The 22,700-nt window shown below is 40.1% G+C and overlaps 1 protein-coding gene across 6 annotated transcripts in view; it reads right to left on the bottom strand.

Annotated features, from left to right (window-relative positions):
* Window positions 1-178: 178 nt before the first annotated feature.
* Window positions 179-22,700, bottom strand: part of TP63 (tumor protein p63) — a 223,116-nt gene continuing 200,594 nt past the window's right edge. For 4 of the 6 annotated variants that reach the window (XM_004745249.3, XM_004745250.3, XM_004745252.3 and 1 more), the window contains 4 exons: window positions 9,975-10,132; window positions 7,600-7,744; window positions 6,202-6,295; window positions 179-3,246 (listed from right to left, as the gene is read on the bottom strand). In XM_004745249.3, coding sequence (XP_004745306.3) covers window positions 2,950-3,246; window positions 6,202-6,295; window positions 7,600-7,744; window positions 9,975-10,132 — 694 coding nt within the window. In that variant the 3' untranslated portion in view covers window positions 179-2,949. Of the gene's footprint in view, window positions 3,247-6,201; window positions 6,296-7,599; window positions 7,745-9,974; window positions 10,133-15,974; window positions 17,431-22,700 lie in introns of those variants that run through there. The other 2 variants (XM_045088723.1, XM_004745254.3) reach the window with 2 other exon arrangements.

Genomic DNA, 22,700 nt, shown 5'->3' with positions numbered 1-22,700 from the left:
TTGGTTAAAATAAGAAAATAATGATCACTTGGTCTGAGATAAGAAACATCAATATTTGAAACTCTAATGCTTCTTTCAGTGCCTCTTCTTCTTCCTCAATGATAAAAATAGGACGGATGGATGGATAGACAGACAGAAGACAGACACACACACACACACACACATCCCATCAACACCATTTCTCAATGCATTTTTATTTATTTTTTAATTTTATTGCATGTCCTGGCAAACATAAGTGACTTGGGGATTTGCCTCTGGCTCACCAAAAGCCCACTACACAAAATACCAAAGACAAGCAACAGAAGATTTAAAAAAAAAAAAAAAAAGTATCACATCTATAAGAAAGAAACTTTCAAAACATTAATAAAGCATATAAAACATTTGACATTTAACTTTTGTACAATTATAAAAATAATAAAAAAATTCAACCTTTAACATTCAACATCCCACATAATGTACTTTAAGAGGATATCAAGAAAACAAAAGACAAATGGATTTAATGAAGAAAGTTCTGCTTCTCATCACTTCCAAACAAAAACCCATCCACTCTTCAGCAGACTGCATTGAGCTGAACACCTCCCACTCTGCCAAGATCTCCACTAAGTCCAATCCCACTTGTCAGTCCTGAATACTCATTCACCCTTTATCCTAGCTGCCACCAAGACATGAGGCCAGCCATTGTGCCTAGCCTTGGCTAGTGCCAAACACGTACAATACAGTACAGGAATTTCTGAGTCCCTGATGCTACCTGAACAGTGCCGAAATAGCTCAGAGGAGGTCCTAGGTTCCGTTCAGACACTCAGGACAGTGGGGGAAGCTATCTGCCCTCTGAGCATTGCCAATGTACCTCTTTTACTCTTCCCCTCGGTAGGTTTTCCAAGCCAAGCTGCATACTTACTGCACAAATTAACAGTTTGCCCTTTACCATTTAAGCACAATAAAACTTTGAAATCAAGGACTCACTTTCTTGAACGTACAAAATAAAAATAATAATAAAAAACAACATTCCCTTCCCCCTATCTTACAGTAATGGTATTTTTGTTTTCCTTGTTTGACATTGTAGTCTTACTAAATGATGTTTCCATGAAAATATAAAAACAATAATAATAATAAAAAATAAAGTTTCAACTGTGGTTCTGGAAAACCTGCTAGCCCAAGAAGACAATAAAAATTGAGAGACAAAGTATGCAATTTCACACACAAAACACATATACACTTTCCTGGTGAAACTCACACATTATACTTTGAGCAACATTAGTTCTTTTGCACTTTAAAACGACAGTTGAAGCTTATGTGCAATCACAGCTCTTTATCAGGATGCACAGAAGGATTTTAGAGCTCATTAGCCTATGTACAAAATATTTGTTTTAGAGTTTGGAAGAAAAAGCATCTTTCTGAAAGATCTACAGGAATATTATCATTTACACATTTTCCCAAAGTCTGAAGACAACCATCTGTTTATGTGGTTCCAACAACACCTCCACTGGCTTATCCCCTGATCTGTGGGGACATTTTATGTCTGTGACAGTCCGGGAGAGAGATGGACGGGAAATTGAATTCTCACAGTTATTTTCCAACAAAGTCAAACTCCTATTGATCAAGAATGAAAAGTGATAGGGCGATCCAACTGATGCCACAGGAACACTGATCTCATCATTTTAGATTTTCCAGATCACTACTCCTGTTTTAAAATTTGAAGAGAAAATGATAAACCAGCCTCTACATGCAGAATTTTATACAATAGAAGAGTTTTCAGAAGAAACATGCACCAAATAATATTAGCTATGTTTCAAAAGCTCTTTTAAGAATTTCAATTCATGACTCCCTAATGTCTCTCACTGCTTAATGGAGATTCGCTATTTGTGTATGATTCCTGTTTTTCCTGGATATTCTGAATAGACACTACAATTTCAGTTCTAACAAGCAAATGTATCATTGACTAAGTCCAGGATTGAAACTGAGCCACAAATATTTTCCAAATACAAACCAAAAGATAAGGCATCTGGTATTAGATGAATGAAAGGGGGTTGTTAATATACCCAGATAACATGATACCTGATGTTTTTGAACTAGCTGCCAGGGAACTTTTAAGAATTTTAGCCATGACCCACATTCTCCACACCCAACCCAAAGTAAGAGAGGATATTTCCTTTCTTCTAGGGTGTGATAGTGAGAACATGGGCTTTTTCTTCTAACTGGACTAAATAACCCCAGAGTGAACAGCCACCACTAGTAGCAATGTCAGCGACATAAGGTGCACCAACACAGAGAACCATGTACATAAGAAGACTTTCTCATACACACATTATGCAATGGTAAAAACAACTGGATCCATCCAAAGCTTTGATGTGGCAATTGCTTCACATCAGAAGAACTGAAAGGACATTTCTGTCATTCATATGTGCTATCAATGTCTTGATACCTATTACCATACATGATACCCCTTGAAAGAGGGGCATAGATAAGCCCTCCGAACCAGTAAATTAAAAAAATAAGCTGATAAGTGCAACTCAATTTCCTTTCCTTTAAATTACATTTAAACAATACTCCATGCCCCCCACCCAAAAATATATACTGTATATTTATATATTTATATATATAGTCTTAGACTATAAGGGTGAAAATGCTTTATAAAAGTCAATGAGAAATCTTTGCAGCTTAAGGAGATACCCACTGCTCTTTTGCTCACTTCCACCTAGCCACGATAACTTCAGTTCTGCAAGCAATAGATTTGAAGGCTTAAAGCCAGAATCAGAATCAGAATCAGGTGCCAGGTAGGACATTGGATCAAAGATAACCTCTTACTTCTTCTTCCCTTGAGAAGCCAAACTGAGAAGAGGAAGGAGAGGAGCTAGGGAGGACACGTTGAAGGTCAAGCACTAGTGCCTTGTAGGGAGGCAGGCAGACAGACAGACAGGGAGAGCATGGGAGGAGTTCATATGGTAGTGCTCACTCCCCCTCCTCTTTGATGCGCTGTTGTTTGTTGCGACGAGCATCCATGTCAAAGTTGAAGTCATTCCACTCGTCACGGGGTGGGAAGGAGATGGTCTGGCGCAGGGTGAAGCGCACAGCGTCAATAACGCGCTCGCCCCGGGTCTCACTGGAGCCCACGCTGACGGTAGAGGCACCACTCGGGGTCCGCAGGAGGTGGGGAGGGGAGGAGAAGTCGTGGAGCTGCCGGTGGTCCAGGATGCCCTTCCAGATGGCATGTCGGAACTGTTCAGGGATTTTTAGACTTGCCAAATCCTACGAAATAAGGAAGGGTATCAGGGAGAATTAGGACAAAGAGACAAATTGACATTTAGTCCACATCATTTTGTCATTCCCAGTGTTCTGATTTAACCCATGTGAATTTACTGCTCTCTACAAAATAGGATTAGTTCTCAGATAACCTTTGGCATTATATGTAACTAAGCAAAAGGTACAGCCTTGAGGTGCCATTTCTGCTTGTGGATAACACTTCACTTATTCTCTCCTGGTCTCAGTTTCTTTGCTGGTAAAAGAGGGATACTAGTTAGATCAGACGGCAAATATCCTGCAACAAAAACAGAAGATAAAGGTACCTTCCAACTCTTAAATCTACCTGGCTCTCATCCCTAGAAGAGAGAGATTAATGGATCATCACTACTGCTCAAGTGAGTTGATGAGAAGAAAAGATTGCTAACAGGTAACGAACACTTTCTACATGCCAGGCACTGAACTAATTATTTTACATTCATGATCTCATTTAATGCTCAGATTAGTGGTAGGTACTCTTATACCTGTTTTATAGGTCGAAAAGCAGAAGGTCAGAGAGGTTGGCAAATCTAAAGTTACCCAATTAAGTAAATGAACTGGGGACTCAGGACAGCCTCTGAACCTAAAACTGCCCTAATGGCCAGAAGGTCACTTGGTGTTTGGATAAATCAGGGTATCCAAATGCAGAATATGTGTCCATGTTCTATGAATGTGAGTGGAAGGCATCACGAGCATGCTCTTTCTTAACTAACTGCAGTGACATCTCTCACACTTATCACCCTATCCCTTCATTAACTGGCTTCAGTGATGGTGTACTCTTTTATGGAACAGTGTGGTGGGTAGAAAGAACACTGTGCTTGGAGTACGAAGCTCTTGACAGAGGTTCTTATACTGTCACTGACTGGCTCTAGACCTTCCTCAAGTCACTTTTCCCCTATTCACCTCAGGTTCTTCCTTAGTAAAATGGCACAGAATTCCTATTTTAGGTCAACACACAGTATTGGTTCAGGTGTAAATATGGATGTGAAAGTATTTTGGAAGTTATGAAGCACACTACCTAAAGCTTAACCATTTGCATTATTACTATATTAAATTTTTATGAACCCATCCTGGCATCTTAGAGGGGATACTCAGGACAACTTCCCAAATGAACCATATTCTTTTTCCAGGAAGAGATTCCAAGCAACTCAGACAGGGGTTGAGAGACGAGCTGGAAAAGGTTTCTATTTCCAGTTATGAGATGGGAGAAGCTGAGGAGAGGTTGCAGAACTCAGAGAGCCTCCCAGTTACTTCCCCTTTTGGACACCTGCAGTATGGGTCCTCCGATTTCCCAGTCTAGCAGAAGGATCCATTATAAAAAGGCAACCCACACATAAATAAGGAAGTGTAAGTCTTTATGCTTCAGAAATTCTCAGTAAGTCCAGAACGCTGTACACTATCCCCCATCAAGCTGTGTGATTCTCTGGAGAGATCAGAACTCAGAACTGACAGGTGAGGAAGCTGGGCCCCAGACATTGACGTGAAACCTAGCCAATAGCAGCAGAGAAAGACTTGTGGAGGACATCTACAGATGCAGATGAGAGGGATGCAGGGAGGAGCCTCCTGACACACTCCCCAGTGGGGACAGTCAGCAAGTAGAAGGCATCATTTTTACAATGTAAGAAAGGACATATTCCCTGTTTTTATCACATAGGGCTGTCAAGCACAGGGCAGCTCTCTTTCCCTCAACGGATGGACGTTATTGTAAAATGACATGAAACTTGTCAAAACTTACTCCTAAAGCTTGCATTACAGTTTCCACTTAATTCATTCCATCAGAGAATAGCAGCCAGGGTGATTTATGGGGCGGGGACGAGGGGTGGGCCGAAGGGCGGTAAGGCATAGTCTCATCATCATAGGGCTGGGGGATTCTCATGCTGCAGGGGCATCTCTAGCATCGGTGCTCAAGGAGGGGAAAGAAGAGATCCCAACTAGAGAAGCAGCAGCAGAGGCAGACAGTATCTTCTTCCACCAGTTCAAAAGGCCCTCTGGAAGCTGGAAAAGAGGACAGTAAACCCCAAAGAGAGCAGCATGAAGGGCAGCCTAGGAGGAGAATCAGATTGCTGCAAACCAGAACAACACAAGCTCCCATGTGAGCAGTTAAAGAAGCAATGTAGGAAGGAAGAAAAAGTCCCCTTCTCTCCAGCTTGCTCCAAAAGACAAGGGACATCAAAGCCAGAAGGAAGGGCTTTTGAACCCCATTTGATAAACTGAGGCTCAGAAAGGCAAAGTGATAACCCCAGGTTCTCATTCTTATAAAAAGTATGGATGGGACCTGAACCATGATCAGTGATTTTTGCCAGTGATCAGGGATGGCTTGACCTTATTCTGATAGAATTGAAAACGAATGAACACATAGTTCTAACAGAGAAACAGCTGACTCCTCCTTAAAGTCTGACTTTAAGGAAAGGTAGAAGAAGCCAGTAAATAGAGTTAAAGACCAGAAGCTTCCATCTCAGGGCTCTATTCCTGGTTCTGTCATCATCTCATGATGCAAATGATTGTACTGTCTCCTCTCCATGTTTTAAAGTGAGAATAATATCACCTGCTTCCTGCTAGTTTCTTTGGAGTCTCATACTGATTAATGAGAACATCTAGAAAATTCTTGGAGTTCTTCAGAGATTGTAAATTTCATGGAGGCAGGAATTAGATCTCCTCTTTCCCACTCTAAAGAGAATTTGTGTGCAACAGACAACTGTTGGCTGAGCTGATGAGCTGAGGAAGACTGATTGCTATCCTTCTCAGGTATGTAGGCGGAGACCTGGGAGTCTTTCTAATCTGGTAATGCTTTCCACTGAAATTGAGGACTGAGGGCATGCTAAAAACCAGTGCTAAAACCAGGGGGAACTGAACTACCAGGTGGATGTCACCAGAGGGAAGAAAGGAAGAAATAAAACTCAAGCGAAATGTCTAACAGTTACTTACATCCATGGAGTAATGCTCAATCTGATAGATGGTGGTCAGCCCCTGGGTCGTGAAATAGTCCAGACATGATGAACAGCCCAACCTCGCTAAGAAACTGCAGAGGGAGGAGGGAAGAGGAAGGAGGAAACAGAAAAAGAAAGTTCACCCCAACTGCATTGGCGAGGTAAAGGAAAACCCAACATTTTGCCCTGGGATGCCCTACAGGAGAGACTAGGGGGAGATGAAATCAATCCGTGTGGGCCTTGGATTTGAGGTTTGGGGATAGGTAGTGACTTGAACTTTAGGTCTATAGAAATTAAAATCAACTCGGAGGATTCCTGCAGAGCAGTCATTGGTGGAATTCTTGGCACTCTACATGGGTAAGTGCCTTAGGAGCCATTGCAGGGGGTGAAAGGAAGGGGTCCAGGGGTCAGGTTCCCAGCGCTCTTGCCTCCTGCCTCTTCGCTTCTGAGAGAGCATCTCTGCTAGAATTGCTTTGTACCAGTGGGTTTCTGAGAACAATGCATGTGGCTAAGAAAAACTGGAGGCCACTATACCCTGATGTCATTACTGCTTTCTCATTTATGTCCTGCTCAGAATACAGACCCCTCCTTTGGTGTGCTGGCCTCAGATGGGTGAGGCCACCATCACCGAACCACAGGTTGGGTGGCACAAGCTGTGCACTTTGCCATCCGTCTGGCTGACGCTGTTTGGTACTGTTGCATCAGTCACAGGGGGACCAACGCCCATTATTCCAGCAGCCAAATGAGAGGATCATTCTGCACATGAAGCAGGGGCAGGCAATGCGTGCTAGGCAGGAGACGTGGCACCCACTCTTGCCTTTGAGGCTTTATGCTTTGCTTTCTTCTGGTTATCTGTGTGCTCTTGCCTAGAACGTGCGTTCTCTGCCTATGGCAAAGCAGCAGTGACCATCGAGTTCTTGCAAGTCTCTGTCGTTTTTGCATACATTCAAACTTTTTAATGCACATCCCCCTCTGACATAACGAGGCCATGGTGGCTGAGAGCTATGAGTCCTGGAGAACGGGAAAGGGAGCGAGATAGCAAGTTTACTGCCCTTCTGGGAACCCCAGCCCTGAGCACCAATTTGAAGGCCCCAACTGACCGTGTAAAAGTTTGGGGGGGTGTAAGTGAAGATGGGGGGAAACAGGCATGAAAAATGATATGCCTATCAACTCACATTTTCACTTTTTCCCATGCAGATCATTATGCTTTTCCTTGATGCAACACTGCTGACCACTCCACAGATCAGAGGTAACAGTGTTGAACTGCCACCAGAGGAAGGGCTGCTTCCTTCCCTTTTTTTTTCTACCAGCTGTGTCATGAACTCTGAGACTGTCCACCCTCCGCCACCCAGAGTTGCTTAGGACAGGCCCCCAGGGGCACATGCTGTGGACTCACCTGACAAGGCTGCAATCTGTGGGGTACGGAGGTGGGGGAGTGCAGTGGGAGGTGGATGGCATGGAGAGTGGGGGAGGGAGGGCCTGGGTGGGGCTGAGTCCATTCATGTCTCCAGCCATTGGCATGTGGGTGCCCATCATAGGAACTGAACAGAAGCAGGAGGAACAGAGAGGGTTACTGCCGTCATCAGTACCTGCTTCCCAGTGGTCCATCTTGCCTGGTTTAATGTTACCTAGGGCTGAATTCACCAGCCTTCCTAGCCAGCCTTCTCTCTCTCACTGCACCCCTTCGGGCACCCTACATATCATCCAACAGAACAGAACAGTCACCAAACTCCGAACTAGATGCACGCTTTTCGACCTTCACATGTTCCCATAGAATCATCTCCCCCCACTTCTTTCCCTACTTCTAATGCTCTAAATGCTCATTACTCCTGATGCTAACATATTCCTCTTTGCATCTGTCTTTCGTGGGTTATACTTCTGTCTCTCTCATTAGGCTAATGCCTCAAGCTTGGAGTAGACCCTGTACATATCTCAATCCCCACAAACCCTAGCACAGTGCCTGGCTTCAATCACATGCTCAGTAAACTGATGAGCAGTGAACAAATGCAGAGAACTGTGAATGAGACAGTGACCTCTGGAATATTTGTCTAGGGATAGGAGGATTTACTGCAATATTTGGGAGCCATAAGCCTAATAAGGAAGGATGAAATTAAAGATTCCAGCTCTTTCTTAGGGTCCATTTCTGGATTGAATTCAGAGATACCAGCAACCCCAATTGTTTTGTTTTCTCTTTTTTAAACTCAATTACAAACTGGAAACATTCACCTATAGAGAAGAAAAGGTTAATACTGATAATATTTATGAAGCAAATTTTGTCTTCAGGTCAAAAAAAGAACAAAGGAACATATCTACAAAAAGATTAATGCAATTTGGTTTTCTTTTTTTTTTTATTATTGAATAAAATATACCAAAAAGGAGAGGCCTCTGCCACTAACTGGGCAGCTAAGGAGCATGGGCTTATCATACCTCATCAGTTTTTCCTCTGACTTTGTCAATGACATTAAAGAAAAAGTGTGAAGTATAAATGAGAAAAAGTAGGCAAACTATAACTTTTATAAACCTGAAGGAACAAAAGGACTCTACAATATCACAAGGAAGAAAATGAGGTAAAAATATACACGGTGCTTTTTCCTTTTACTGTCAAAGCAGCAGACCTATCAAGGGGTGAGGATTTGAGCCTTAGGATGAATGCATCCTAAGTGAGAGATCAATCTGGCTCTAAAGTATTTGTTGCCAGACCAGGCAACAATACCTCATACACTCTATCTCATTTAAATCTGAATGTTTGCCATCAGATCATAGAGAGTCACAATCCTAGCTTCCCTTAACTTCTTAAAACAAAACAAAATGGAAACAAAACAAAACAAAAAAAAACAACAAAAAACCCTAGTCTCTTTAAGGCAATACTGAAAAGCACATTGAAAGGCTTGATCAGAATAATAAAGGATTTCAAAGGACAAGATGGAGGCATTGTTGTCTGAGGGGCATTGCAGGATACAAATGCAGTGTTTGGGCTTCTGCATCCCTGAGGGTAGGAGACATCCTTCTCCATTTTATCCTCCTTCTGGTGTTCTCTAGTTTGGGAACTCACTCCGCTGGATTTAGTTCTAGTGAATAATTCTATTTACAGCAATGCTATATAGCAATCATCATCCATTTGGACGCCTGATTCTCATGTTACCTCTTACAATTAGACTTAGTCTTTGCATGAATAAGTAAATGGGAGACTCCCTTATCTATGCCAATTCCTCAATGACTGTACAGAAGATGAAGTAGACAAGCTGAGAAGGCCAAGGTCATCGGGGCACAGAATCATAAGAGGTTAAATGTACAGAGTGATAATTTTATGAATGGAAACAGCATTTTAGACCGGAGAGGTGCTTGCCCACAGTTGCACAGCTAATACTGCTATGGAGTCCAGACGCCACAATCTATTTCTCTGGAATTTAAGTCTATCACACCATGTTACTTCTCACATGGTGGATAGATCTCCTTTTTGCTTTCTCAAAGGAGGTAGGAGGTGGGCCCCAACCAGGTTGACAGGAAGTGGATTGTTATCACAGAGGTCCTTTACTCTACTGAAGGAACAACCTCTTGTATCATTACCACTGTGCTTTGTAATGAACTATACACTTCCAAAGTGACAAAAAGTTCACTGTAAGAAACTCAAGCCATGAAACTGTGATGTGTTCTGTCCTGCTGTGCCTCTCCTTAGTTTAGGAGCAAGCCTCTCCCCCATCCTAGAGTAGAGTCTTCCCCTAAACTAACCCCATTGACCCCTAAGGTGCAGCTAAAGGGAGAAACTCTTACTGTTGGCTCCCATGCCATCAGGGATGGTTGTAGGGGTGAGGGCGTTGCGCTGCTGAGGGTTGATAAGCTGGCTCACGGAAGGCAGCTTGTTCATGCTGTTCATTTTGTTCAGAGGTGGGGAGCTGTTACCGTATGTAGACTGAGACTGCATCGAGGTCCTAGGAACACAAACATGAGAATGACGGTGAGCATGTGACATTAGAGAAGCAGGACTAGTCATATCCAACAGGTCTCAGATTAAAACGTGTCCTTGAGCTATACACTTGTAAAAATATTCCTCTAGGACCTATGACAAGAAGTTATTTGTGTTTCTATCCGAGAACTTTTTTTTTTTTTTTTTTTTAACTAGGGAAGGATTGCAGGACAATCATCAAATCATATTTTTCCTGAATGTATAGAGTATAGAGTTGAACATCCTCCTAAAGAATCTCTTTTGTGAGGGAGAAAATAATTGCATCTTATTTTGGCCTCCCTATTATTTTTTCTCCATCCCTTTACCCAGTCTTGCCCTACAAGTCAAACAAGCTTGGAAATCAATGAGGGAGAAGAACCCTGTGAAGACCCACAGGCTTACAAAAGACATGAAGGTGCCAATTTCAAACCAGCTGAGCATCTTCATGGGCAGCTTCCTGGGCCATTTGGGATACGCAGTCAAATGGGGGAATTTATCAGCATAGCCTGCTGTCATGCAGAGGCCCCAACATGGAACCCTGCTTTCTCAGCACAGAAGTTCATGGGCCATGAGAGAACCCCTGGGGTTACCCATAGCCTCTCTACACAGGAGAAGCCTGGAGCCCTGTTGACTTTTGATACGTCTCCTGGGAGACAAAGGAAAACAAACAATTCCATTTAGCATAATTTCGATTTGAAAACTTACTGGGATTGGTTTGTTATACTAGGCATGTTATTACATACGACATTCCCTACTCAAGGGCTGTTCGTCACTTTTGTTCTGAGTATAGAACTGGTGCTATCTACTATAATTGCAACAGGATATAGCATCAGAAGATCGAAGTTTAAGGCTCCCTCTAGAATATATTAGAAACCATGGGTCCTGTGTAGGCCACGAAACACCCTTGCATTTTTTTTCTCACTATAAAACTATATAAACTGAACACATATACACTTACTTGAGTTGGATGATACAGGTAGAGAAACTGGCAAAAACTAGTCCCATGTGTGTGAAGCTCATAGTGTAGTAGACACTTGGGGATAATAATCCAACCTACCTTGTCAGGTTATGGAGAGAACTGGAAAGGAGAAGGGGAGGAAGAACTTTATAGACTATACAGCATTGGCAATGAGTAATTACTGTGACCACAGAATGAAGATTGGGCTTGAGCCTATTTCTAACCCATGGTGAGAAATGCTTCCCTTTCACAATCTTCAAACAAAAGACATTATTTTGTGCCTGTCTCTCTCCTCCCTGCATAACATATTTATGTTAGAGGAGAGAGAGAGGGAAAAAAAAAAGTTTTCTGAGTTTATTATAAGTATGTAAAATACAAAATTTTGAGGGCTCTACAAATGTACCTAGGTTCCAGACAAACACGGTGTAATAATGTCTGAAGGACGAGTAAAAGGGAGCTCTAGGACTTGAGTGCGACTGTGGGACGACACTTGGCCTTTGTGGCAGCTGCTCAGCATTCTGCATAATTACACAAAATGGGGAAGGCTCCATTCCTTGTCTCTGCAGAGCCACGGCTGGAGGAATCCAAACAATATGCTTGTATACATTTGCATAAATAAGGATGACAGTTGATGTACCATTAACAATTCAGCTGCATTTTACAATTACTGATTTTAAAGTAAGAGAGCACGGACTTTTCTCTTTTGATCCTCTGAAGAACTCACAATTACAGGTCCATGTCGTATAAACAGGTGTTTCTATAATAAGCCCTCCCAACTGTAAGACACTTCTGGTTACTAAGCTCTCCTTTATCCATTTACTGAATGACCGTCGCATTCCCGTCGAGGAGAACACGGTCTGGCAAGGCAGAGGTGGGTGGAAATTATTCTATTTTACAGATATGTAAACATAAGTTCTAAGAATAAAGATGTGTATTACTGAATGATGACCATATTACTGAATGATGAGTTGAGAGGTCTCCTGGTTCTTAGTCCGAGAGTTTTTTCTTTCATTCTGTGGCAATTTGCCAGAAATTAGACAGTAGTGTGCAATAAGTCACAGAGTCAAGAAATGGGTGAAGTGGTAAGAGAAATGTGGGGGACCGAGGTAGAGCAAGGGCAAGGGATATAGCAAAGGCAGTTCCCCCAGCTGTCATCAAATCCACTCCATCCCTATGTAGAAGCCTTGTGTTAAGAGTCAGCACTTTGGATATACTTAGGAACATTTGCAAATCCATATCAAAATACATGTCTGAAGGAAGAGTAAATGAGTAAAAGAGTAAATAAAAAAAGCTCAGGGTAAGGTGGCCAAGCGATGCTTTGACAAGTACTTTTTCTCTCTGCCCACAACAAAGTACCTAAGATGGCAGACTGTGCAGACTCCAGAGGCAGGTTGGTCCTCTGTAACCCTAAAGAGGTCTCTATCTCTTTCATGCCCCCAAATCACTCAAATACAAAGCAAAAGTTAATGGAAGCATCACTTGAACCACTGATGTCCACCACTAGGAAAATAAAAATATTTTTAAGAGCTTTGCATTTTCCTGGAGCTTTATTATAATACATTCCTTCTTCCAAATCCTGTCACACTTCCCTTCTCCATTTCTTTTTTGTGGGTATTTATTTTTTTACCATTTTACTAGGTCATTTATTTTGAGCAACCTAAACTATGTTAGGAAATTAGCCCCAAATCCAGAAATGAATAAAGAAGAAACATGAATTTTGGAGTCAACCAAAGCACCTAGGTTTAGATGGTTTGATTTTAACTGACACAAATTAATTGGTCTGACATAAACTAATTGACTTTGGATGTTATGCAAAATCTCTGGAGTTTCATTTTCTTAATCTGTAGATCAGATATTATACTAGAAGAGTTGCTGTGTAGACTAACATGAAGTAATATGGAAATGATATGGAAAAAATCAAAGTGTCCTCTGATATGTGAATGGTTAAAGATGTGATATGTATGTGGAATATTACTAAGCCATAAAAAGGAGATCTTGCCATTTGTGACAACATGAATGGATCTAGAGTGAAATAAGTCAGATAGAAAAAAAATGAATATTGCATGATTTTACTTATATGTGGAACCTAAAAGTAAAATTAATGAACAAACAACACAAAGCAAAAATAGAATCATAAATACAGAGAACAAACTGGTGACTTCCAGAGGGGAGGAACGTTGAAGGGATGAGCTAAGTAGGTGAAGATTAAAAGGTATCAACTTCAGTTATAAAATAAATATCACAGAGATGTAAAGTACAGCCCAGAAAATATAGTCAATAACATAGTCATAACTTTGTGTGGTGACAGATGGTGAACTACACTTAGATCATGGTAAGCATCCTGTATTGTTATAAAAACGTCAAATCACTATGCTGTACACCTAAAACTAATATAATATTGCATGTGAACTATACTTCAATTTTAAAAATAATAGATTTCTTAAAATAACAAAAAATAAAAAATATATATATATATATACTACATTCCTTTAAAAAAAAAAAAAAGATTAAATTAGATTACATAAGAACCCTGGACATTGTCCTTGACTTATAGGTGCTCAAGAAACATAGGTTCTTTTTACTCTTACACTCCTGGACCAAATGTTTTAATACTCCAGTGTTCTGTCATGGGGATGAGAGATATCAGTTTAAGAATTATCAGGAGGAAGTGGCAACTATTCTTACTTGAACAAATCCAGGAATTAGGTTGAGTGGATGAATGAGGATAAGAGAGTTCAAAAAAGTAAAAAATTCTGAATGCCTCTCCTTTAATATGGAAGAGAGAGTTAAAGCCAAAAAGGACAAGGTCAGGGCAGTCTGTTTATAATTAAGTATGCAATGTCTGAAATACAGAGAACATTCTGATAAGCTCTATGTACAGTGGAAAAGGGAGCAAGATGAATAAAACTGTGACCATTTAAAGGTCCTGAAGAACAAGGGTTTTTTGGTTGTTGTTGTTTTGTTTTGTTTTTTTCCTTTACACATATGATGTAATAGTCCTTGAATAGACAATCCCAAAGATTACTGGGGACTCTGAAGAGGAGAAAATATTTAAGGATAACAGGATCTGTGACACTATGGGTTTCTTATCTCCCCCCCCTCCCCGCCATATACACAAACACACAGCCTCAAAACTGAAAAAAGTGAGAACATAGCTATCCTCAGAAAAACAACCAGGTGTAAGTTCAGGCAGTTTTCTCTAGATGAGTACCAGATTTTTCTAGGAATCCAACATAACAGAGCTATAGACGTGCATATTTCATGTATTTCTAGTTCTGAGGAGAAATCCTGAAAAAGTCAAGTCCCAGTTCTTAACTTTAATGACTCAGGTTTCTGTGAATAAAATTCAGTATCTTAGAGCTGTAAGTGACCTTTAAATTATCCAGGATTAAAAAACAGTTTTCTTGATTCCAAGCCTAGTGACTATGTGGCAGAGAATCCAAATTCTTGAAAAGATATAAATTCAAAGTCATCGTCTCCATCTTGCTGGTGATACCTACAATCCCATCAAAGGATTCCTTTTTTTGTCTTAAATCTTTCATTGCTAGTTAAAATGTAACTTTCTAGTAGAATGTGGTGATCTCTCAGGGTAAATCTATTTCAGCAAACAGTTTCTGTAGTGCAGAATCTGAAAGGGGAAAGAGATATTGCAGATAAAGCAAAATACCCCCTATATGAAGAAGGTCAAAACGAGGGAAGCCATGTAACATCAGAAATGCAGGTGTTCCTCCTTGAAAGTTTGCCCACTACTGTCCTACCTGTAACCTTGCTCTCTAGCTGGGTAATCTTGCCTCTAAGAACAAAACAACTGTAACTGCAGAATATTTTCCATTATTTTAAAGATATTAATTTATATGTCACTCTAAACACATAAAAAAACTTACATAAGGATGGGGTTAAAAAAAAAAAAAACTTGTGAAAGAAATGCAAATGTCAAAAAATGAAGCATAGTCATTAACCCTTTCAGGGATTTGTGAACCCCTTAAAAGGGTATTAGAAAGTTACTAGATTAGGGGCACCTGGGAGGCTCAATTGGTTAAGCCGCTGCCTTTGGCTCTGGTCACTTTCCAAGGATTCTGGGATTGAGTCCCACATTGGGCTCCTTGCTCAGCAGAGAGCCCGCTTCTCCCTTGGCCTCTGCCTGCCACTAAGCCTGCTTGTGCTCTCTCTGACAAATAAATAAATAAATAAAATCTTTAAAAAAAAAAAAAAACTTTCTAAAAATAATTTAGTGAGTTAGTAGATTAATTGAAAACACCTTGCTAATGTAATGAGCTCATCTGATTTCATTAACATGTTTTTATGTCAAACATAAAAATGTTTTTTTCTTAAGCATTTTTCAAGCTATTCTATTCATTATTTTTATGCAGAAACAATTGTTTCTGAAGATTTTAAAAACAATTACTCAAAGATAGAAACTTGGTATAATTAAAAAAATTGGACAGCAGTTTCCATTACATATTCCTGGATGAATATTTGCCAAGGCCTATGTCACAGAAGACAAATTATTTAATAAACTTGGGTTTTATTTAAGTTTAGCAACTGAAGATGTAGCTTGAGTCTTATTCAGAGAAGTAGGCAAATGATACTATATGCCTGGTTCCTTATGATGAAATGAAACACCCACAGAGCCAAAATATATTTCAAGTTGGTGTAGGCATTGAAATGTATTTCTAGGACTGATGATCTCAATACAGTAAAAACACCAAATACTGACAGAAATGGAGACAGAACCAGTGTGACTGTTCAGTATTCTTGTTCTTTAGACTTCCACATAGTACTTCACAAACGCAAATGAAAGTATCGTTATTTAAGGAATTAAAAAAAAAAAAAAAAAGAGAGAGAGAGACAGAAAAGAAAAACCGCAAGATGAACCAAGATGCAAAAGTTTATTGAAAATTAAAATCACACATCCATAAAGCAACAGCCTCAAAAACAAGAAATCATTGCTGTGATAACACAGAATAAAGGGCTGGTGATCTGGTGTGGGGAGACGTGGGGGAAGATTTGTAAAATTTGTAGTCTTCATACCATCATTTTAAAATACGTTTTTAAAATGGAAAGAAATAGGTTCTTTAAACTCTTTGAGAAAATAAGAAAAGAAAGAAAGAAAAAGAAAGTCAGCCACCCTTTCTATCTTTTTAAGTTTCAGACCAGGAGTGTTGATTTGAACATGTGTTTGTGTGGACATCACTTAAATAAAACGGAAGTGTCCTGAACAAAAGGGTGTAAACAGAGCTAGCCATATGGCCAGTTCTGTGGTGGGGCTGAGAGATAGGGGCTTCAATAAACAAATTAGTCAGAGATCTTGTGGAGAAGACTTTGAACTCCATTTTGATCCAGAACTGCCCAGAACGGTATTACTGGAGTGGTTTTACCCTCCTATTAAAATGACAAAATCAAGTTCGTTTGCCTTGCCTTGGGGTCTAGGACAACCGCTTTGGATATGGGGCTCAAGGATTTCTGTGAGCAAGAAGGACTGTCATATCAGATACCAACAAGGTGACTCCAGTAGGATCTGACAGTGTTTATGAACTTTCTATCTACACATGAGGGGAGGAGACTGATACTGCAAATTCTCAAGAAGAAGAAAAGAACACCCCCCATTGGCTACTTGTAGTAATTATAACCTCTCTGTCCAGCAGTACACTTGACACCTTAGTGTGTTATTATTTGCAATATTATTGCATGACCAGCATTAACAAGGCCTGACGGAGGCTCTCAGCCGCCTACAATTTTCTTATGCACAGACAAGAACAACTTTTTTCTCCTTTTCTTAAAAAGACATCTTAAGTTTGAGACCTGCTCAAAAGTTGCTTTAAGAGTTTCAAAAACACAACAGAGGGTAACAGAAAAGGGTTCCAATACACATCTTAATGCCCCTCTTTCCAATCTGATCCCCCTCCCTTCTAAGAACAACACAAAAGCTCACAGACAAACGTGGGGGCTCCTGACTGCCCAGTGCTAGATCTAAAGATGCAGAATCTGCAGGAAACATCCTTTCTTTAAGTTTTGAGTCCCTTCAGAAGATTTTCTTACTAGTGGCTATGTGCCTTTGAGCAGTTAGGTCTCTGAGCCAACGTGTCTTCAAGTCCTGCTTACAAGGGCTGGACACACACAAACACACACGCACATGCACACCCACGCATGCACGTGCACACACGTACACGGGAACACAAGAAACACACGCTCCAAATACAGATATGGGGCTCTATGGGTACACTGATCGGTTTGGAGGGCTGGAATGTCTAAAGAAGACGTCAGACTGTTTCGGGGTTTCTCTCCGGGGCTCCACAAGCTCATTCCTGAAGCAGGCTGAAAGGAGACTGCAGAGAGGAACCAGAGAAAAAGAAGAGGTGAAGGCTTCAGACTTCATAAATTCACATCAACTGAACACAGAAACACCCTCCTACCTTCATGATCACAGTGAGACAGGACAGAATGCCTGGGAAGCTATTTCTACTCTTTCCTCATCAGAGGAAATTTCTAAAATTTCTCAGAGAGGACTTCTCAAGATTTTTAGGCAGAAATGAGAGAAAGCCGTGGTACTTAATCAGCACTATCAGAATCACCTGTGTAACTTAAAAATAAAATAAAATAAAAATTAAAATAAAAGTTTCCAGATTCCTCAAAGGCCAGGTTGGGGCCCAGGTATACATATTTTTAACAAGTTCCACAAGTGATTCATTTGAGGACTACTGTGTCAGGGTACGTCATGGTGCTTAGTACACCGCTTGGCACACCAGACTGAACAAATTAAAAAAAAAAAGAGAACGCAGAGACAAGAACTCATTTTAATCTTTGGTAAAATGTCATCGGCCCAATTACGATAGCTCATTATTGCTCCTGTCTGGCCTACCTACGAAGCATGAAGAAATATGATCTTATCAGTCTGGGGGCTGCATCGTCATGCATTTGTGAAGAACTATTAATGAGCATTTTGTAGGTGCCCAGATTGAGATGGATAAATATCTTAATCCTTTCAGTCACAAACTTGGCCTTCAAACACACATATCAAACTCATGAAAGCAACTTTTACATAATTAAGAAATCAATTATGCCACAAGGATGCCAGGAACAAACCTTCTCATTTTGCTGAAGATTGTGCAACCCCGTGAACTGCTGGGGAATTCTTTCCCAGATGGCTTTGGAGTCACATTCGGTTACTCCTTGCAAAGCAACAAAGCCATTTTTACTTGCTTAGGGCTGGAATTCAGGAAACCAACCTCACCAGCAAGAATTGAGATCATCTTGAAGAATGTGCCAGCATATAAATTAGCAGGGAAGCAATCTATTCTTGGGTAAAGAGCCACAGTTTTGACTTCTTGTTTGGACAGTACACTTTGGGGCTTCTCTTGGAGCAAGGGCTCAGTGAGACAACATGCAGAAATCATGTTCTTGTTATGGTAAGAGTATATGGACCACAGGGGTTCAAACTTTGAGACCTAGAACTGAGATTAGTGGTGCAAGGAGACGTGAGAACTTAGAAAAGTGACTTAATCTATCTGAATTTAATTACTCTCAGTTTTTTTCCTCATTACTAAATCATAGCTAATAAATCTCTGCTCTGACAACTTTGTAACGTAGCTGTGAAATTCAGAAAGTAGCACTGTGTAAACTGCAAAAAGTGTGCAGGTCCTCGACCTGTAAGGTTGAACTAAGTGAAACTGTCAAGATCCACCTGTTTTTACCTACGGAACTGGCAATTTCAAACAAATACCCTGGACGTGTGAAGGATTTCTAAATCAAACCTAGAAATACGATCTAAACCACACCTAACGATGAGGTAGAGATGTATGTATTCTGCTCTTTCCTCCATTGATAATGCTGAAAATACTGCTTGCTTCCCCCGCAGCTGTGCAAGCTGAGGAAAAATTATCAATATTCTTGAAGAAAGTTATAGCCAAAGGAGCTTAAAGAGGTAAAACTTCATATTGAAACCACAAGGATAAATGCCAAGTGATGCAGAGACCTAAAAGTGGGCAAAGACGCTTGCTTTAGTGTTATTGTTATAACTTTCTTAACTAATGAAGTTGAGGAAACATTGCAAAGAGCTTCTAAATCTGATTCTCATCTTCGTGTTATTATAAACTGGCCATGAAATCAAAGGTGTAGTTCACTGGGCCTCAGCTTCCCCAGCTGTGGTATGAGATTAAAACTATGACCTTGAAGATCCCACTACGCTCCCTCTCTGACCTCCATTACTGATTATCTATAATCATCAAGATATCTCAAGGAGAATGAAGCCCGAAGCGCTCCTCGGGATGTCACATATTTGTATTATGATTAAAATAAATCCATCGGTAGAAACTAAAAAATAATTTTCCAGGGGAAAACAAGAGTTCGGCTAAGTAGAATTTTCACAAAATGATGTTGGCCTAAGATCAGAGTGGAAGCCAAGGAGGAGGATAAACTATAGGAAAAAATGAAAAAGCAATACTATTGGTCCAAAGTGCACACATCAAAAGATCATTCTAAAGGTCTCAAGCAGCTTCTCCAAAGCTGTCTTAAGAGTTACTTTCCCTTGAAAGAGCGAAGGTAAGCAGTCTAGTGTCACGAACGGATCCAGTTTGTCTCCCATTAGATTCTGGCTTCCATAAACATAACTTCAGATGTTTATTCCCATGTGAGCAAATCAGCTAAAATCAAATTTCTTTGTAAATGGTATAAAGCCTAGTCATATCTGTAACAATTTGATTCATAGAATTCAGTGTAAAATTTAACCTCCATAAAGCCTATGATCATGAAGGTAACTGAAGGGATTTTTGAAAAAGGAAAATGATGCATAAATGAAAAGCAAGCAGAGAGAAAACACACAGTGAGAAACTAAAAGAAGTAATTCAACTGAAAATATTTTTTTGCTGCTTAGTAGAAACTGTATATTTCCTTCCCACTAATTTTTCTGCTACTAAAAAGAGAAACACAAAATTGATCCCTTACCAGCATAAAATCGGTCTATATTTTTGGAAAGGAAATCACAGGCTATTATCGGCATTTTCCAACCTGATTTATTATTTTCAAATGATTGTCAGGGAATCAGATTTCCATTTTTCTTTGTCTAGTCATTCATGCTCTTTCTTCGAGATTTGCATGAAAATAAGAGTGGGGGGAGGGAGAATAAAACTCGGAAAGAACATAGCAACTGGAGAATTTATATAGACATCTATCAATCTTTGGAGTCCCGTATAAATGTAACAAAGGCAAAATCAGAACAAATGTCTGTATTTTGCAAAGATTTCCTTTTGCAGTCTGTCACATTTCTATGCACAAGTCATCACACTGAAGTTAGCTCTCGTATACTGGGAGGTAACAACTTGAAAACATGCAATGTTGCTTTTAAATGGATACTCCAGGGACCCATGAAGTTCTGTTCCCTCACTATTTATCTGTAGCTACACTTGCAAAAAAGGGACAATATGTTTCTAATATCTCTCAGGCTTTTTAAAATAACAATTTTAATATGCATTTTCTTCTTTGATGAAATAGACTGCTATACAAAATAATTGCCCTTCAGAGCAGTGTCAGCCACTCAGACTGAGCTCTGGATAACTCATCCCCTGCGAACACAGGGTTATGTATCTCATGTCAACAAACACAAATTGCCCACGTCCCCGATGACTACAGTGGGTCTTCCTGCTTAAAAATCTCAAAAACTATGACATGAAACCATTCATTTTATTGTGTGATCTAGAGGAATTGTTTCAAATTGTCCTATTAATTTAAACAGAGCAGAACGAATTTCCAGAGCTTTCTTAAGATTCAAAATGTGGTCTGGTTAGGAATTCACCCATAACAGGTCTCCAGTAAAAATTTGTTACATGAATCAACTCAACCATAGCAGTCTTAGGTGATGATACGATTTCACCTTTAACCATACTTGGTGTCTGGATGGACATGCCTAACTTTCTCAGAAAAAAGAGATCTCTGTTAAAGGCTGTCGTTTTGTTAGATATAGAAATACCATTTTATTAATCACTGTGTGCTTTCCTAAAACATCTCCATGCCATGCCTCTCTATTTTAGGATATACGTATTAGCTTCCAAATATTCCTATTTAAAAAAAAAAAAAAAAAAAAAAAAAAAAAGCTAAGCCATGCGGTGCCTGGATGACACAGTCGGTTAAGTGCCTAACTCTTGGTTTCAGTTGAGGTAGTCAGGATCTCAAGGTCTTGAGATTAAGCCCTATGTCTGATTCCCTCCCCCTCCTTCTACCCCTCCCTCTCCTCTTTCCAAAAAATAAATATATCTTTGAAAATAAATCAAAGCCTTCAGAGGCCGTGAAGGAAAATCCACCCATCTACCTAGAACAAAAACTGGCAAACTACAGTGAATGAACTAAACCTGGCCCACAGGCTAAGAACAGCATTGATGTTTTTAAAAGTGTGAAAATTCAAAAGAAGAATTCTTTCGTGATACGAAAATGATATGGAATTAAAGTTGCAGTGTCCATAAAAAGCACCAGCCACTCTCATTCATTTACACACTGTGGTTGCTTTTGTGCCAAGAGGCAGAACTAGGTAGCAAGTTACAAGAGAACATATGGACCCGAAAATCAAAGATGTTTACTACTGGTGTTTCACAGAAAAAACATTTTGCCAACCCCTGTGCTAAATGGTCAGATTTTCTAAGCCACATCATTTAATAAGTATCAATTTGGTCTGACAGTACTTCTCCTGTTAGCTGGAAAAAAGACAGGGAAGACTTTCACAGAGTAACTAGTTCAGCATGATATGTGGCTATGTAATCCTTCTGAGGTCATTGTGGCTGAGCCAGACATTTCCAGAGTGAACTAGAGGCATTTGGGGAGTGTTTCTTAATACCATCACATGCATATTTCCCTCTTAAGAGAGAGGCACTTAGCCTCTCTTGGTCTGTAAATGATATTACTGGTCTGTTTCTTCGATCCCTGCTGCAAGACTTTACAAAGAACTAAATAAGTTTTACACTTGAATATATTAGCATATATTTCCTTCTGATATCCTAAAGAATATATAGGATTTGCATTGGGAATTCTGTCTGCAACCCCGCGTTCTCATTCTCCTTTGGAATACTTTGTGTCCCCAAGAAACCTTCTGATTAAACTTCCCACTCAACCTTACTGTAAAACCTTATAATTATGATTTGCAAAACTTTCATGCTCAAAGTAAATGGTGAGATCCCTTCCAGGCAAATGAGGTCTTAAATGCTCAATGAGCCTGAAGTCCTTTAAGGGAGAGCAAACTTCTTTTCTACCCCTCAGCTGCCTACCCAGTACCCTAGGGCCGGCAGGTGCTCAGGGGATGCCTCTAGAGTTTCACAGATGCAGTCCAATTCCTTGGCTGCATTTATGCTGATTAAAAAGAGGATGAGGAGCCCTCTTTCTTGTACTTTGCATAGCTATCTCTCTATAGCAGCTATTAACGTATCAGAAAATAACCATTACTTAGTGTTCATTTACATTTCTACTGTAAAAGGCAAGATGATTTTGGCTTCGTTTCTTTTTGTCTGAAGAGTAGAGTTGAATGTCCAAATTACTTAAATGGGCCCAAAATGTATACATTTTACATTATCTACAGAGACTCCGCCAGTATTTCCAGTATAGACCCTTAAGCCAACAA

Source organism: Mustela putorius, unplaced genomic scaffold (genome assembly GCF_011764305.1).
Source record: "Mustela putorius furo isolate JIRA1106 unplaced genomic scaffold, ASM1176430v1.1 tig00003834_pilon_pilon_pilon, whole genome shotgun sequence".
Classification (NCBI taxonomy): domain Eukaryota; kingdom Metazoa; phylum Chordata; class Mammalia; order Carnivora; family Mustelidae; genus Mustela; species Mustela putorius.
This window is presented reverse-complemented; position numbering and strand designations above follow the sequence as displayed.